Raw genomic sequence first — 16,336 nt, forward strand, 5'->3', positions numbered from 1 at the left:
CAGGTTTTTGAAAGTAGAGATGGATTTGTCCGTCCACAGGGGGATTCCAGTGTGTGTTTCTATTTATAACCCAACACCCACACAGCTGGGAGGCAATGAAGAGTTAAAACCAGGCAGAATGTGACCGATACAAACGACTGCACCGCTCTTCCTCCTCTTCATCTCTTTCTGTCCTCAGTCACGTTTCTCGCTAATTCTTCTTTCTCTCCCAGACATCATTTAATCGCTTCCTCGCCGTTTCCCTCCCCGTGCACCCCATAACCTTGCCACCTTGCCTCTCTTCCCTGTCTTCCTCCCACCCCCTCATCTCTCTCTCAGTCTGCCATCTGCTGGAGAAAGAGGGCAACTGCAGCGTGTTTTAAACTCACAGCCGGGTGACATTGGGGCGGCAGCTTCATTTGGCATGCCGACGACGTCCGTCCAGGGACAGCGTGGCCTCGTGATTACAAAAACACGACCGCGTTTGAAGGGTCAGGGGGTTCGGCGTCTGCAACAGCCAGCGTGCGTCTGTTTTAATTAGTCCTGGCAGAGACGACACCTGAAAGTGTCAGAGCGTCTGTGTCGCTTCCAGTAACTCATGAATAAACAGCTGGCGTCCATTGTTGAGGGAAAAACTCCGGCTTTACACAGAATTTAAATGATCTATCTTTAAAAACCACAGATTCAGATAAATACATTCACCGTACATGGTTTTCATCTGTTGCTGAAAGCAGTCAAGTTAATGGTTTAGCATCATTTACAACAATACTACCACAATGATTGTAATACTTCAGGATAATTACAGTCAATGAGCCCAGTGTGAAGCATTTCCCGTGATGATTTGATGCTGTTTAATGAGTGTTATTGTGTGTGACGGTTCCAGTCATAAAAGAGGATGTTGCTATCTCCTGTCATATCCAATAACTCCTGAATAAACAACTTGAATGGCTTTAAATATAGCTGCAACAGCAATATGTCATAAAACCAAATGGCTTCTGCCTGAAATTGGAAGAACTGAAACCAGAATATGCACCAAGCTTTTTATTTTTTGGTTTATCTACAGAAGCTAAAATCCTCCAATATGCTGATAAAGTTCCTTTTTTTCTTTCCAAAGTTTATTTATAGAGTATCAGTGTGGAAAAGTACAAAAAGAACACAACACTTTTATCTAGCAGACATAATCCGCACAAAAAATACACAATACATGAAAGAAAAGGAAGTGATCATCAGGGTTACAGCATCAACACCGCGGTGTGTACATGCACACAAGTGACACTGCAGGACGTGTAAGGTGACTCAAACACGTCCGGCTACAGCTCTTTTTGTTGGTTTGTTGTTGATACAAAACAAAACTTGCACAGTTCATATTTTCCATGACTAATCTACAAGAGACATCTGTCTAATCTAGCACAGAAAACCCCCAATCACAGTCATTCTTAATCAATTTATCAGATGTACCAGGAGCCGTCCTTTGTTTTTTCTGATAGTGACGTCACCCAAAAAATCCAATAATGATTATTTATTTACGGATGGAGTTTTCTAGTTGTCTGTGGAAAATTCCTGTCGTTTGCAGTGTCACAGTTTAACACAATGTCGCTTTTAGACTAAAAAGACATGAAATAGCAAGTAACGAGGACAGGAACTCACATGTTTATTTAAAAATGACGGAAAGGGCTAATTTTGTTATCGCTCTGTCAAAGTAATGCAGTTTGTTGAACCATTATGGAGGTGAATACTAAAGCGTACCTTGTTTCTTGTAAGGGACACCAAAGGGTTTCAGATTCAACTGAAAATCGAAAGACTGATATCTACACATTGTATAGAATTGGAATCATGAGAAGGATGCACTACTTTGAACTGTCTAAGTGTGCTGCATGTGAATATAGAGGAGGGGAGTATATTTAGCTGAGGGCCAGGTCCCAAACGTCATCTGACAAATTAAAGATGTCGAGGACATTTCTACCTGTCGTCCTGCTCTTCACTGTCCTTGATTTCTTTTTGATGCAAGATGAAATAGACTTATTTACTGCCTCTTTCGTGGAGTAATAGTGTGACCTGTTGTGTTAGTAAGGTGGTGAAGGCTAGCAATCCAACACCAGAGCAACTATGTTTCTGGGAATCCTCAGATCAAAATCAATGTTTCTTTTTCTTGCAACTTTATGTGTTTAGGTTTAGTTTTCTTTCTCGATTCTCTAGATTCCGGCACAAAAATAACATGGTTATTGGTTAGGGTCAGAGAAACATCATGTTTGGCTTTAAATACCGGTTTTGGTCAACACAAACACGCCTGAGATGGTATCACTTCCTGTATATAAAAAAAAGGGTTATTTGCCAATACAATGCCTGAAGTTCCGTAATATATAGCTGGTTTTGGACACCTGAAAACATGCCTCAAGACGGTCCCACTTCCATAAAAAATAGAAAGTTGTGGTCACACAAACACGCCTGGAGATGGCTTTACTTCCTGTAATATATACCTGGTTTCAGTCACCAATAAAACACCTTGGGGTAGTCGGACTTCATGGAACAAATATCCAGTTTTGCCCAAAATGCTGTGAAAAATAGAAGGTTGTGGTAACCACTAAAAGATGGCCGACATTCTGTAATATATATATACCTGGTTTTGGTCACCAATAAAAGGCCTTGGGGAAATCTGACTTCCTGGAACAAATAGCCAGTTTTGGGTGATAGTAAAAACACCGGGAGATGGCTGAGTTCTTGTGATATATAGCCGGATTTGTTTACCACAAATAATGCCTTGAAATTGTCTGAAATGCTGTAAAATGTAGCCGGTTTTGGTCACCACAAAACACACCTGGAGATTATCCGACTCCCTGTGATATATACCTGGTTTTTATGTCACCAATAAAATGCCCGGGGATAGTCTGACTTCCTTGAACAAATAGCCAGTTTTGTTTACCACATACAATGGCTGGAAATAGTTCAACATCCTGTAAAAATATAGCCTCTTCTGTTCACTGCGAAAACCGCCTGGAGATGGTCTGACTACCTGTAGTATACCTGGTTGTGGTCACCAATAAAACACCTTGGGGTAGTCTTGACTTCCTGGAACAAATAGCCAGTTTTGGGCGCCAATAAAAACACCGGGAGATGGCTGACTTCTTGTAATATACAGCCGGTTTTGTTCACCACAAATAATGTCTTGAAATTGTCCAAGATGCCGTAAATGTAGCTGGTTTTGTTCACCAAGACTAACCCTTTACAATATAGAATTGGAAACATAAGAACGGTGCGCTACTTTGAAAGGTACGAGTGTGCCACGTGAATGTAGTGGAGGAGTATATTTAGCTGAGGGCCAAGTCCCAAATGAAAAAAATTAGAATGTCGAGGGCGTCCCTACTTTACCTCCTGCTCCTTCCTGGCCTTGATTTCTGCTATGTGACATAAAATAGATTTTTTTTTCCATCAGTATTTCACATTCAAGCTCCATTTGCAACAGAAAATTAATTAGGAATCCCAGTGGCACCTAATTACGGTCTGAACAAAAACAGCTCTCCTCAACATATTCAGCGTTAATTGATAACTTTGTCATGTTCGTATTAAGAGAGACAAGCGTGGATTCCTGGAGGCCTAAATGTTTCTATCTGCCCTTTTCCTTGCCAGGGGAAATCCTGCTGCACAAACGGCCTAGACAGAGACAACAGGCCTTTAATCTGAGTCATTTCACATCAATAACTTTGCTACATGAAGCTGTTTGACCTCATTTTGCAATTGATTTAACCACGAGTGATTTGGATGAGGGAGGAAAGAGGGTGGAGGAGGGTGAGGGGAAAGAAAAAGTTTTAGTGCAAAGAAAAAAAAAGGAAGAAAAGACTTCAGGGGATTGAAGGATGGAAGAGAGAGAGAGAGTTGGTGTGAGTGAGCGAGTCTGCAGGGAACAGCATGTTTCTGCTCATTAAAGACAGAATGATGCGCCGACTGGCAGAAAACACACACAAACACGCACACACACTTGCTGTAATTTGCCTTGGCAGATGAGACACTGATCTGACACTGGAAGCAGTCGGATGACGGCGCGTAGGCAGCGCGACACACACACACACACTCAGAAAGAGAGTCGGGACGGCTCATACAGGACTTGGGGGGACGTGAGTTTATGTGATCACAGTGACGTTCCTGCCGCTCTTTTACCTCCCAGACAGTCTGACATCACATGACTGACTCTGTGTGTGTGTGCGTATGTAAGCGTGTATCAGTGGTCCACACATGGTGGCGTAGAATAAGAGTCCACTGTTGGTAACGTAGGGCTGTATGTGTGTGTCTGTGTGTGTTGAACAACTGATTTTATGCCCTTAATCAGCGCTCAAGTAAGAAGATCTATTATCCTGTTTCATGTGTGTGTGTTTGAAAGTGTGTGTTTGCTCCCAGACAGGTTCTTCCACTTCTATTTATAGCCTCGAGGAAGTAGGCTTGTTCTGACATGAACACACACACACACACACACACACACACACCTTCCTCTCAGGTGTGTGCCGCTTAAGATAAAAGGAAGGGGGGAGGTTATTTGCATGCTCCACCCATCTCCAGTGTGTGTGAGAGAGAGAGAGAGAGAGAATCACACACACACACACACACATTCGTGAGGTGTTTCCTGCAGCACACCTGAGGGGGCGTGGCTACCTGACAGAGGAAGTTTCAAAGAGAGGAAGTAGGGTTGTATTGTTTGAGGAGCTGCTGGCGTGAAAAGGAGAGACGCCGCTGAGAGTGTGTGTAGAAGTAGCACCATAAAAGTGGAATAAATCATTTTCAAGAAGAGGAAGTAGAAAAATATGGATAGAGAATGATCCACATTGCGTCAGAGAAGAGGAAAAGTTGAGAGAGAGCAACTTCCTCTCCACCTTTTTCATACCTGTGAGAGTCATACAGCTACTGGAGTCAAAGGCCACTTAGATAATTGGACGGCGTTATAGTTATCCGTCATCGATGCCGGGGTTGTGTCAGCCCAGCGGGTGCTGCATGGCGCCCCTGTTGTTCCGCTGCCATGGAGGGCAGCAGGGGGACGACGACCAGCTCAGTCACGCCGACGAACTGGAGTCCAGTCACATGGAGAAGTCGCAGGGGAGTCGGCTAGTGGAGGAGGTCAGTGTGTGAGCGATGATGATGATGGCGTGGACACAGACTGAGGATGTTTTGAGTGTATTTTTTAAAAGTTATGTTGCACACTGCAGGACGCTCGGTTGGTTTTAAGAAGCTTTTGTAGGTCCGTCGTGTGTTTGTGTTGTTTTAAAGTCAGTTTTTGTTGCCAATTTGCCTTTTTATTCTGCTGTTGGAGAATGATTGAAGATCCAGCACACTGCTCTTCCTCAGCATCACAATTTATTAATGTTACTTTTTTAATTAGACGTAAAAGTCCCATAAGACCTTCCTCAAGAGTGTAGTCATGGTCCAGAGGGACTGAAACGTCATAAGAATTGATAAACTGTGATGGAATCTTTCTTTTTAAGGCTGAATCGACACTTTTATAGGCACCTGCATTAGAGTTAGTTGGCTGTGTGAATACCTCCTGTGATTAACACTGTTGGAGAAACTGTTGGACGAGTTCTCAGTCTGTCAATATTTGTGCTCAGGAGAGATCACAGGGTTTGTGGTTCCATCTCCGGTCCACATGGTCGGACCAGCGCCTCACCTGGTACCTCCAGGCCATTGTTGAGTGCGTGTTTGAATGGGTGTTTGAGATGCAAATCACTGAGCACTTTAGATAAAAGAGCTATATGAGCGCCTTTTACTGTCACACTTCAAGTCATAGTGGCATCATTCTATGTGTATTTTACCAAAGAAATCCAAGAAAAGACCAAAACCAACAAAGTCCACTTACTCCTACTGAAGACAGAACATTTTCACAAAAGTCACAAATAACTACCTTGTATATTATATAACAATGAATTTGCCCAAAATGAATTTAAAACCATGTCTCATTAATATTTCATTATTTTAATCATCCTCTCTTAAAGACACAAAGTTTTAATGTTTTAACAATTATAAACCCCATTGGTCAGATGGTTGATCAGAACAATACTGGACCTGAAAATTCAAAACGAATTGCTGTGACACATAAATAAATTAATCACTGTATGTTTACGATCGTTTAGATGATCAGGGTCGAGGTTTTCTGCTGCAGCTTGTTCTCCGGGTGCAGCCGTCGTACTTTCTGGTAATTTGTTGCGGTTATAATGCAAAATAACATACTTTATGCAATTTATTATGCTGATTACTTTGTTACATCGCCCCTGCCCTGGTCAATATGTATTATTTATTATTATTTATTTAAGTTTACTGAGGAAACACATTGATTCTGTTAATTTGAAATACATATGGTTGGGTTTTCTGAAACATTTTCTGGTTCCAACTTCTTAATTGTGAGGATTTGCTGCTTTTCCTTGTCCTTCATGACAGTAAATGAAGTCTTTGAGTTTTGGACTACTTGTTGGACAAAATAAGCAATTTTAAGAAGTTGATTTGGACTCTGGAAGAAATTGTGATGGTAATGTTTCCCATAGACTATTGCCTAAGGCAATAACAGGCAGATTAATCAATAATGAAAATAATCATTACTTGGAGGCCTAATCCTAACAAAACGTGCAACTGTTCCCCAAGCATATAGATATGTATTCCTGTAATCTTTGAATTTTTAGGAGGCAGAGAAGTAGTTTTTACTCAGGCAACAGTCTGGGCTGCGTCTTGGTCTTCAGGTCACTCGGCTCTCCAGGAAATAAATAGAAATCTAGTGATTTTTTGATCGTTTACAGTGTTGAAGCGCTGAAGGTCAGCCAGGCAGGCAGGACTGTGTGTGAATTAGCGGGACGGGGGGGCGCAAACAGACGTGTATGTGTGTGTGTGTGTGTACTCGGTTGTTAAATGACTCGAACGCGAGAAAAGAAGGGGGTTGAATCAGTCACTTCAGAGCCTCTCGACTGTGTGTGCATTTTGCAGATGAGTAAGTAATGTGTGGTAGTGTGTGCGTGCACATCAGGTCTACTGGGGCTGATTGTTTTGATGCAATTAGTCCTGCTCTAATGAATACGCTGATCTGTCTGACAACATCTCTCAGCTGGAGAGGAGAGGGAAAGAAAAACACCATCGAGGGTGTGGCGACAGTTTACAGAGCCTGACCTTTGCATATGGATTATGTGTTGTGTTTATGCAAGAATATGTACAGCACACGTGTGATTTTTGTCTCTGTGGAGAAGAGCCGGCCAATCAGAATGAAGCCAGACGTTTTATTAAGTTGCGTAGGATCATGAGGTACAGAAATGGCCTTGAGGAGGTGTTGCAAGAAGGTCACACATGTTGTAGCTGCATAATAATGTGAGTAAAGGCAGTTTATTCTATGTCATCTATAGTACAGTTGAGGTTATACTTTGCACCCAGATTGTTGAGGTTTGGTTCATTCCAAAGATCAAAACATGAGTGTTACGGGTTGAAACAGTCATACTACAAACAGATTTCAGTGGTTCCGTGGTTGCTGTTGATAAAACTTACCTCACCCTCTTAATAGCGGCTACACCCATCTGTAAACTCGCTTGCAACACACATAGTATATAAACTTAGTTTCATTCAACTCTGTGTTAGCTAATTCTCGCTAGCTGCCATCCAGTCCTCATACTGCTCTTCTCCCAGGGTGCATTAAATGTGATCCAGGTAGAGAAAATGGTTCTGCGGGGATATTTTTCAAGGCACGTGAGTCACTTCTCTTATATCTAACTTAAAAGCGAGGAATCTCTTCTATCTGTCTGTTCCTCGCATATCTATCAAGGACCTTTCATCCGATCTTCTTCACACTTGGCAGGGTTGTTGCTGAGAACCAAAGGAAGTAAAGCTGTGAATTTGGTGCAATTTAGACACGCGACACACTCAATATTAATACACTTGGTTTAAACGTAATAAGTTACTCTGTGCAGCTAAAAGAGTTGAAATCTCATTGTGAAGAAGATTTTCTTCTCTCTAATCTTAAATATGCACACGCTGTAAGACTTTAATATAGTTGTGCATCACACACAACAGATGAGGTTATTGTACCATGGCATGGCACCAACTTGCATTATCTCATGGGGAAGCAGACCTAAACAAAGTCGAGCTTGCATTGCATTTAGAGCATTGGAAACATATGTTTGTAAAACAGATAAACATTGTAATCTTCATGAAGGTGGTATTTATTGCACTTGTTATGTTAGCCTGCAGTAGTATAAGCTAGGTGCAGCTAACAACAATTCCCATAGATATTACATATTTCCTGTTTCGCCAAATGGCCCAAAGATAATCTAAGAGGACAGTAAGATAGCCTAGCCAGATGCTAACACCAGCATATAAGTGAAACAACACCTAAAGTGGAGCCACCGGCTTCTATAAGTTTCCAACATCCTGAGTTGGCTCGCAGTGCGTCCTTCAGCTATATCAGCAGTTGCTGTGTCATTAGCCGCTTTTGTCAAACAAAAACTCTCTGATTAGCTTCTCGACTGACGGCTCCTGTTGGTGTTGCTATGGCAACCACGGATAAGCCTGATTGGTCACACCTCGCCGTTATCTCCGATGTGGTTCAGTCGAAAGGGACCTTTACACCATCTTGTTTGTGAGTTCTCTTCTTTTTTTTTCTTCCACTTCAAGCGCTGCCTGTTGTTTTGCTTTCTTCTCTTTCGCTCTGAAGGATTCCTGTTGGTATAAATTCCTGCGTCGTACCTTTAATGTGTTGTCTTCCCCGTTGTCACAGCGCTGTCTCTTTTTCCTATCTCCTCCTGCTAATGACCCATACCATTTGGCAATCTATCATTGCGTCCACCATCAGTCCCTTCCCTTCCTCTTCCTCCATTTCCTTTCCTCTTTCTCTCTCTGTAACAGATTTGCTCTCCCTCAGGGTATAAAAGCACATTTATTCTAAGAAAGAAACATGCACTGTGAGAACTCGAGAGGCTGAATGTGCCGTTACAAGGCCGGATATCTCCTGGACACACCTGTACACAAACCCATACAGGGGTTCAGTGGAGAAATGAGATAGTGATGGAGCGAGGAATTAGATTTATGGCTGTTTCGGAGGTTCACTGCTGCCACAAAGACAGACAGAGGACAGAGAGAGTGAGACAGAAACAATTGGTTATAATATTCTTTCCAGCAGCATGCAGTGTGGTTGTTTAACTGACTAAATTAGCAACGTGTGTCCGAACAAATGAATAACTTGAGTAAACTGAAGCTCCATTTACTCATGTCGATGTGCCATTTCATACATCCTGTATCCAGATAAGACCCAGATGAGATTGAAGCTAAACATAATTATCATATCTCATTCTTTGCTCTGCCTCACACACTTTCAGTTTCTCTGTTGCATTTAAAAGTTCACACACTCTCTCGCTGTCAGCTCGTGGTTTTGTTGGTAATTGTCATGCAGCAGGCACTCGAATTATCCTTCAGGATGGATTTCTGGATCGCGCACAGATCCGGAGATCCTGCCAAGTTGATGCTTAGCCAGCCGCTGCAGGTCATCCCTGTTGAGAACCCGAGCTAGAGAAACATACCTGTGTTATGGAAAGAGTTTTTTGTGGTTGCTCGTCCTGTGATTTTTTATTACAGTGCAATCTGGCAGTCCTAATTTGGAGATAACAAAAACAATATCCGTTACACCTCTCCCCCACTTGCCTTTTTCACACTTCCTTATCATATCATCCTGTGGTCGCCAAATTTGTGTCAATAAAAGCCCGCCTCATGTGCTCTCAAGGTTTATGATATAGGAAATTTAGCCTACATTCCATGTAAAACAACCAGGATCCAGTTGGCCAAATGACTTAAGTGTAAATATCATCACCCGGGTTTATTAGCTTGAGGTGGAAATTACTAGCAACACAAAGAGCCAAGATTATAACCATTACAACCAAGCGCCAACTCTCACTTTGCGGCCTTTTGTTCTGAACTATTTTAACATCGTATATGTTCACACACCTCAAGACGAAGTTTACCTTTTACCCGTAGGTTGTAGTGGCAGCGCAGGTTGTGCAAGCCGTGTCAGATGACGTGATAGACGAGCCGAGTCACTGTGTTTGCTGATCACAGTATGTTGGCATTCGTCCCGGAGGCATTTTTGAAAGAGCAGCGTGGTTCGTCACTCATTTCCCGTCGTGTCTGATGATTTGTGACACATTGTGAAGTGTCACATAGATGTCTTAAAAATGTTTGTGTCATTGTTTTCAATTTGTTACATGAAATGTGTGCAAAGGTTATTCTAGCACAGGTCATTGCATCATTTTTAATCAAAGCAGCTATGGTTCAGGTTTTATGGGGCTGTTGGGTCATTAGGTATTACATCATCGTTTCCATTCAGATTTTAGGAACCTTTGTATACGTTATTTGGAGAAAAAAAAGATAACTTCTGAAAAAATATGTTAGCTGAGTTTTGAGGATTTCCTAGTTTTTTTGTTTCTGGAAATTTTAGAAGTAGACATTTTTAGACAGGAAGCCATTTTTTGGGTTTGATATCCTCGGAAATGTAACTCCTAGTGCCATGAAATTTGGTAGGGGCACAGATAAAACCGTGAACAACAGATTCAAATAAGCGAAGGGAACCAGCAGCTGTAATTTCTTTTTATATTTCCTGCTAAAAATGGAAAAGAAGTTCAAAATGTGTAGCTTTGATGGCTTAGGAAGTTCCCTGTTGAGCTCTTTTAAGCTGTTTAAAATCATCAGAATCCAAGATGGGGCAAGTATTGCAAGCTGATTTGTTGCCATTTTTGCCAAAATGGCGATAAGACCATGAAAATATGTGTACAAATGCATTTTATGGGTCAAAATACCTTCCATTTGAGCCTTGATATGTTTAATCTACCCATTCATAGTAGAGCCCGACCAATATGCAGTCTTTGGGGCTGATTCCGATATCAATATATCTTTCAAATGTGGTTATCAAACAACGAATAACAACGAATAAAGGCGTAATATTGTGCAGTTCAACAGGAACATTTTAAATGACATCAGCAAAGCATGTTTTCTGCAGTATGTTGACCAAAAAGAGATGCATGATGTGAACAAAAAACCTGTCTGATTTGACACAGTTGCGACCCTACTGGATGTCGCCCTTCAATCATTTCCAGTTAATCCGCACCAGCTTTATCACACTGTATGCTTGAAAACCCCCAGAGACACCTGCTGTTTGTTTTTTACGCCTTGAAAGTATGCAGGCGGCACACGCGCTTATCTCCCCGAGGAAGTCTCAGGCTTGTCAACAGAAGCTGATTTAATGAAAGCAGGATTGTCGCGACCGCTAACGTTCAGGTATGGTGGAAGAACCATCGGTAACGTGATCAGAGTTTTAAGATTGAATCAGCGTGTGTGAATGTGCTCCAGCATCCATCATCGGAGGGCCCCGGTATCCTCCTGTTGGAGAAAATGAGGATCTCCATGGCGACCCCCGATGTCCTATCTCAGATTGATTACCCATAGTGCATTCTGTCCTCTCAGGGCATGTACTCATAAATAGAGAGGGAGAGAAAAAAGAAAAGAAACGAGTGCATGATAAGCAGAGACAGAGACGAGGATGAAGTCAGACAACAGCCACCACAATGGGATCAGCGGGGAGTTTCTGCTCTGTGAATTACCAAATCAAATCACGCGTTCTGGACGTGTTTGTAATTTTCTCTCGGACACGGTTTGCTGCACCCTCCTACCTGCTGCACCACGTCATCAGTGTTGTTCCTATAACAGCAGTACAGGACATCACCTCGGGTGATTCTGCTGCATTAACTCGACACACCGCATACCAACACTCGTACGTAGCGTCCTCCGTTTTCGATTAAACGCGATTGGGCTATTTTTGGAAACACAAGGGGGAAATATTTCAGGACTTTCACACATCTGATCATTAATTATCTCACACAAACTGAAAACGCTGGTTTAGACCTTGAAAGGGTAACTGCACCAATTTTTACATATCAAAGTGTGCTTAGAGGTCTGAAAGATTACAAGCTCATATGTTAAAATAGTAGTTTAAAGCCTTTTGTTGATCCAGAGGAAGCTGCATGCAATCCAATGAACTGCCTCCAATGATGTCACTCAGTTGCATTGTGGGTATTGTTGTCTTCTGGTTTTTGAAAAGCAGTCGACTGGTGTAGCTGTACACTCCTTTAACACGTGTCGAAACTGATGCAGCAGAACCTTTTTTATTCCACTCTTCTTCTTCCTTTTCAAAATCACAACTACATTACCCACAATGCAACTCAGCCACCAAGTTGATCAGATTGAATTCAGCTTCTTCCGGAGCCACAAAAGGTTTTGTACCACTTCGTCCACATATGCCATAAGAGCCGTAATCGTCCACTTCAAGAGCTGTAAACACACTCTACTGTGTACAATTGGCGGAGTTGCCCTTTAAGTAAATGTTTTGGTGATTGTCTGCCATCTTGACAGATTCAGTCCACACCTCTCTGCCTGTCTGAGCAGCTTTTCTCTGTTGTGTGTCACCCCCCCCCCCCCCAAAAAAAGAGAAACAAGCCGTCTGAGTGACACTATCCAAACTGATCTCCTTCTGTTTATGTGTGAACTCCAGGAAGAATAGCTGTCACTTCGATTATGCAGACGATCTGGAGGTTCTAACATTTGCTTTTTTTGTCCTTCCCCTCTCCTCTCCCTCCATCTTTCTCGTCTCCCCCTCCTTTTTCTTTCTGCCTTGCCACAGAAAAGTGTGAAGGAGGGAATCCTGTTAAAGCAGACCAGCTCCTTCCAGAGATGGAAGAGGAGGTACTTCAAACTCCGAGGGAGGACCCTCTACTATGCCAAAGACTGCAAGGTACAAAGATGTCTGAAACATCCTGCAGCTGCATGAAACCCAAATCATTTCTGATATAAATACATTTCTACCGCAGCTGTGACACAGTATAGAATGTTTTTGATCTAAGTGGTAGGAAAAAGGTGTAATAGTATACACAATACATGGATAAGGTGCAAGAAAAGATAAGCTGATGTTTGTCTTTCTTGGCCTCAGTCTCTGATTTTTGATGAAGTGGACCTGTCGGACGCCAGTGTGGCCGAGACCAGCACCAAGAACATCAACAACAGCTTCACGGTGAGCAACAACACCGGTCACAAAATGTAAAAAAAACTCTTTTAAGAAACTGTATTTTTAGGCTTAAAATCCAAAACTTGAGTTTGTTCAGGTTGGAAGTACCTGAAACCTGCAGTCTTTCTAATGACCAGCAGGGGGCGACTCCACTGGTTGCAAAAAGACATAAGGTTGTATGTAAGCTAATGAGAAAATGACCTTCTTGACCTACTTCTCACTTGATTTATTACCTCATAAAACAGTTTCCTGTAGAGTTTAAGGTCTCAGTCTTTAGTTTCAAGCCTTCTTCAACACAGCTTGATGTCATTTAGTGAATTATGATCCCATTTAGCATAAAAATGGACGATGAAGCTTGGTATGCGTCAGGGCGTGGCTACCTTGTGCCTGACAAGTGGCCTCCCAGGTGCATCCTTGGGTTCCTAGTCAGATCCAATCAGGATGTCCTGCCAAGCTCCACCCTGTCATCCTAATATGGTCCAAAAAAAACCCAAAATGGGGACAGACATAACACTCGAGGCTTCAGAGTGGTCGTTCATTGAAGGCTGTAGAAACCCAATAAAGTGATATGATGTTGACAAACTATTAAATGAGGCACATACGTAAATTCTACAGCTGTAGCGATTTAGTAAATGAGTCGATGTGACAATCAAAAATAAACTGGTAGCCAGTTATTTTGATCATTGGTACATTTTTAAAGTCATTTTTCAAGAAAAGTTGTCAAACATTTGCTGGTTCTTGCTTCTTAAATGTGAAGATTTACTGGTTTTCTTTGTCATTTCTGTTTTATTTTTGGCATTTAATAAACTTAACTATTAATCAATTGATCCTAAAATTGTTAATAGTTTAACCAGTAACGCAAAACAATCATTAGTTGCCATCCTTTTAGATTTGTATGCAAAGGAGATGTTCCTACAGGCTGGATGAGAATGTTTCACCTCTAAGCTCAGACTCTCTCTCCATCTTTCCATTCGTCATTCACAGGTGATCACTCCATTTCGCAAACTAATGCTATGTGCCGAGAGCAGGAAGGAAATGGAGGACTGGATCGGCGCTCTAAAATCCGTCCAGAAATGGGAAACCTATGAGGTGAGTGTTGTTAACATTGTGCTGGCTCACAGTCTGAGAAATGTGCCAAATGTGATGATCCTTTGACAAAAACCAGTCGTGACAGTGTAACCTGTTTTGATGAGAACACCCGACTCCTTAAGTCTTCTTCCATCTGTTCTGCACTCAAACTTGTCACTTTTTTCTACCATCTTGGAGAAACATACTCTCCTCCTCCCTCTTTTCTCAGTCCTTCTGTTTCTCTTATCTGCTTTTCATTTGAGCTCTTTGCCAGCAGATTGATGCCTCTCATAAAATCAGCCACTCTGCTTTAATAGGCTGTAAAGACAGCTGAAGACTGAGAGCCGCTCTCCTCGCTGAGCTGAAATTCTCTCAGGTTCTTTTGGCCTTCGGTGTTCCTCCGTGTTTTAGGGTTTTTAATTTATGTCATTGTCAGAATCCTCCAAGTTCATCTGTTGCGCCTCGTTATTTCTAGTTCCTCAAGTTAGTGAGGGGGGAAGATCAAGTCGTGAATAGCGGCATCTGCAAGTTAATCCTCATTTTGGATATGACATTGTGATCTCTCCAGAGTTATGAGAACTTTCTGAAATGGAAGAAAGAAGATTAGTTTGACAGCACCGACGTCATGATCTCGTCCTACCACCAGGGACTCATTACAGAAACTTCCTGAGTCTCCTATCTAAGTTTAGGAGTTTTAAAACATGTTTCCTAACTATATTTTGGTGAATAAAAATTATTTATGTTACTTTTTATATAACCTATTATAAAACCATCCAAACTGAATCATTTCCTAAGATATTGGCCTTCCAGAGAAGCTACCATCAGTGTTAGCCTGTTGAAGAAGCTAACACGGATGTTAGCATGTTGAAGAAGCAAACACTGGACATTGCCGTTCGGACAAGCAAACATTGATGTTAGCCTGTTGGATAAGCTCATGTTGTTGTTAACCTGTTGGAGAAGCCACCTCTGGATTCAGACTTCTGAAGAAGCTAACATTATTGTTAGCCTTTTGGAGAAGCTAACATGGATGTTAGCATGTTGCAGAAGCAAACATTGAACTTTGCCGTTCGGACAAGCTAACACTGATGTGAGCCTGTTGGAGAAGGTAATATTGTTGTTAGCCTTTTGGATATGCTAACATTGTTGTTAGCCTTTTGGAGAAGCTAATGTTGTTGTTAGCTGCTTTTAACTGAAGCAGTTTGTTTTTTGTTTTTTTATAATGCAATTTTTAATGTCTTTTAAATGAAATGTCTTTTAATGTAATTTGTGTGTGCCTGTAAAGCACTTTGAGTTGCCTTGTGTCTGAATTGTGCTATACAAATAAACTTGCCTTGCCTTAGCCTTTTGGAGAAGCTAATGTTGCTGTTAGCCTTTTGGAGAACCTCACACTTACAACATCTTGACCGTTGGACAAGATAATACTGGTGCTAGCCTGTTGGAGAAGCTAGTGTTGTTGTTAGCTTGTTAGCTTATAATTTCATGGACCATCAGTTTATATCTTTCCTTTTCCATAATAGTGGGCTAGCTAGCCAGAATAGGAAGAAGAAACTTAAGATAGGAGGAGCAGTTTTCTGGTATGAGGCCTGAAGCAATGCTTGCTCTGCCTGTATTGACCTCTTTCAGCCAGATCAGTCAGCTCTGCTCTTATGTGTCTCAATCCTGGGGCCACAAACTTTAATATGTACTGCTGATGTCATTATCATATCCTTGTGCCCATGCGCCCTCTGGCTGTTTAGTTCAGCATGAAATTAAAAAAATCAGCACTCTGTCATCTGCAGCATCTCTCCTCCCCCTGGTCAGTTACTTCCGATGTAGCGCTCTGATGGTTTTTGTTTTGTTTCTCTGCTCTGAAGCCGAGCCAGTTTAACGCAAAGCGCTGATGTCCTCTCCTTCCATGTTTCTCCTTCCCCTCAGGCCAGCCAGTTCAACATGGAGCATTTCTCTGGGATGCACAACTGGTACGCCTGCTCGCACGCCAGACCGACCTTCTGCAACGTCTGCAGAGAGGCTCTGCCAGGCGTCACCTCCCACGGCCTGTCCTGTGAAGGTACACAGACACACACATTTAGAGACACATTCCTTAAAAGATTCAGCTCAATCCAACCCTTTTCTGACAGGCACCTTTTGTACCCTCTTTACTGACAGGCTTATCATTATAGAACAGTATCTGGTGTGTGTCACTGTGACTGTGTAAAGAAGTGGGTTTATAGCTGCTTATTGCCGGGCGAGGCAGGTTTC

General features: G+C 42.1%; 1 protein-coding gene across 4 annotated transcripts in view; it reads left to right on the forward strand.

Moving 5' to 3' along the window:
- LOC115589201 (diacylglycerol kinase delta) overlaps nt 1–16,336 on the forward strand; it is a 98,978-nt gene that overhangs the window by 55,049 nt on the left and 27,593 nt on the right. For 3 of the 4 annotated variants that reach the window (XM_030429970.1, XM_030429972.1, XM_030429971.1), the window contains exons 4-7: nt 12,650–12,760; nt 12,956–13,036; nt 14,015–14,119; nt 16,013–16,145. In XM_030429970.1, coding sequence (XP_030285830.1) covers nt 12,650–12,760; nt 12,956–13,036; nt 14,015–14,119; nt 16,013–16,145 — 430 coding nt within the window. Of the gene's footprint in view, nt 1–4,733; nt 5,080–12,649; nt 12,761–12,955; nt 13,037–14,014; nt 14,120–16,012; nt 16,146–16,336 lie in introns of those variants that run through there. The other variant, XM_030429973.1, reaches the window with a different exon arrangement.

This window comes from Sparus aurata, chromosome 10 (assembly GCF_900880675.1).
Source record: "Sparus aurata chromosome 10, fSpaAur1.1, whole genome shotgun sequence".
NCBI classification, from domain to species: Eukaryota; Metazoa; Chordata; class Actinopteri; order Spariformes; family Sparidae; genus Sparus; species Sparus aurata.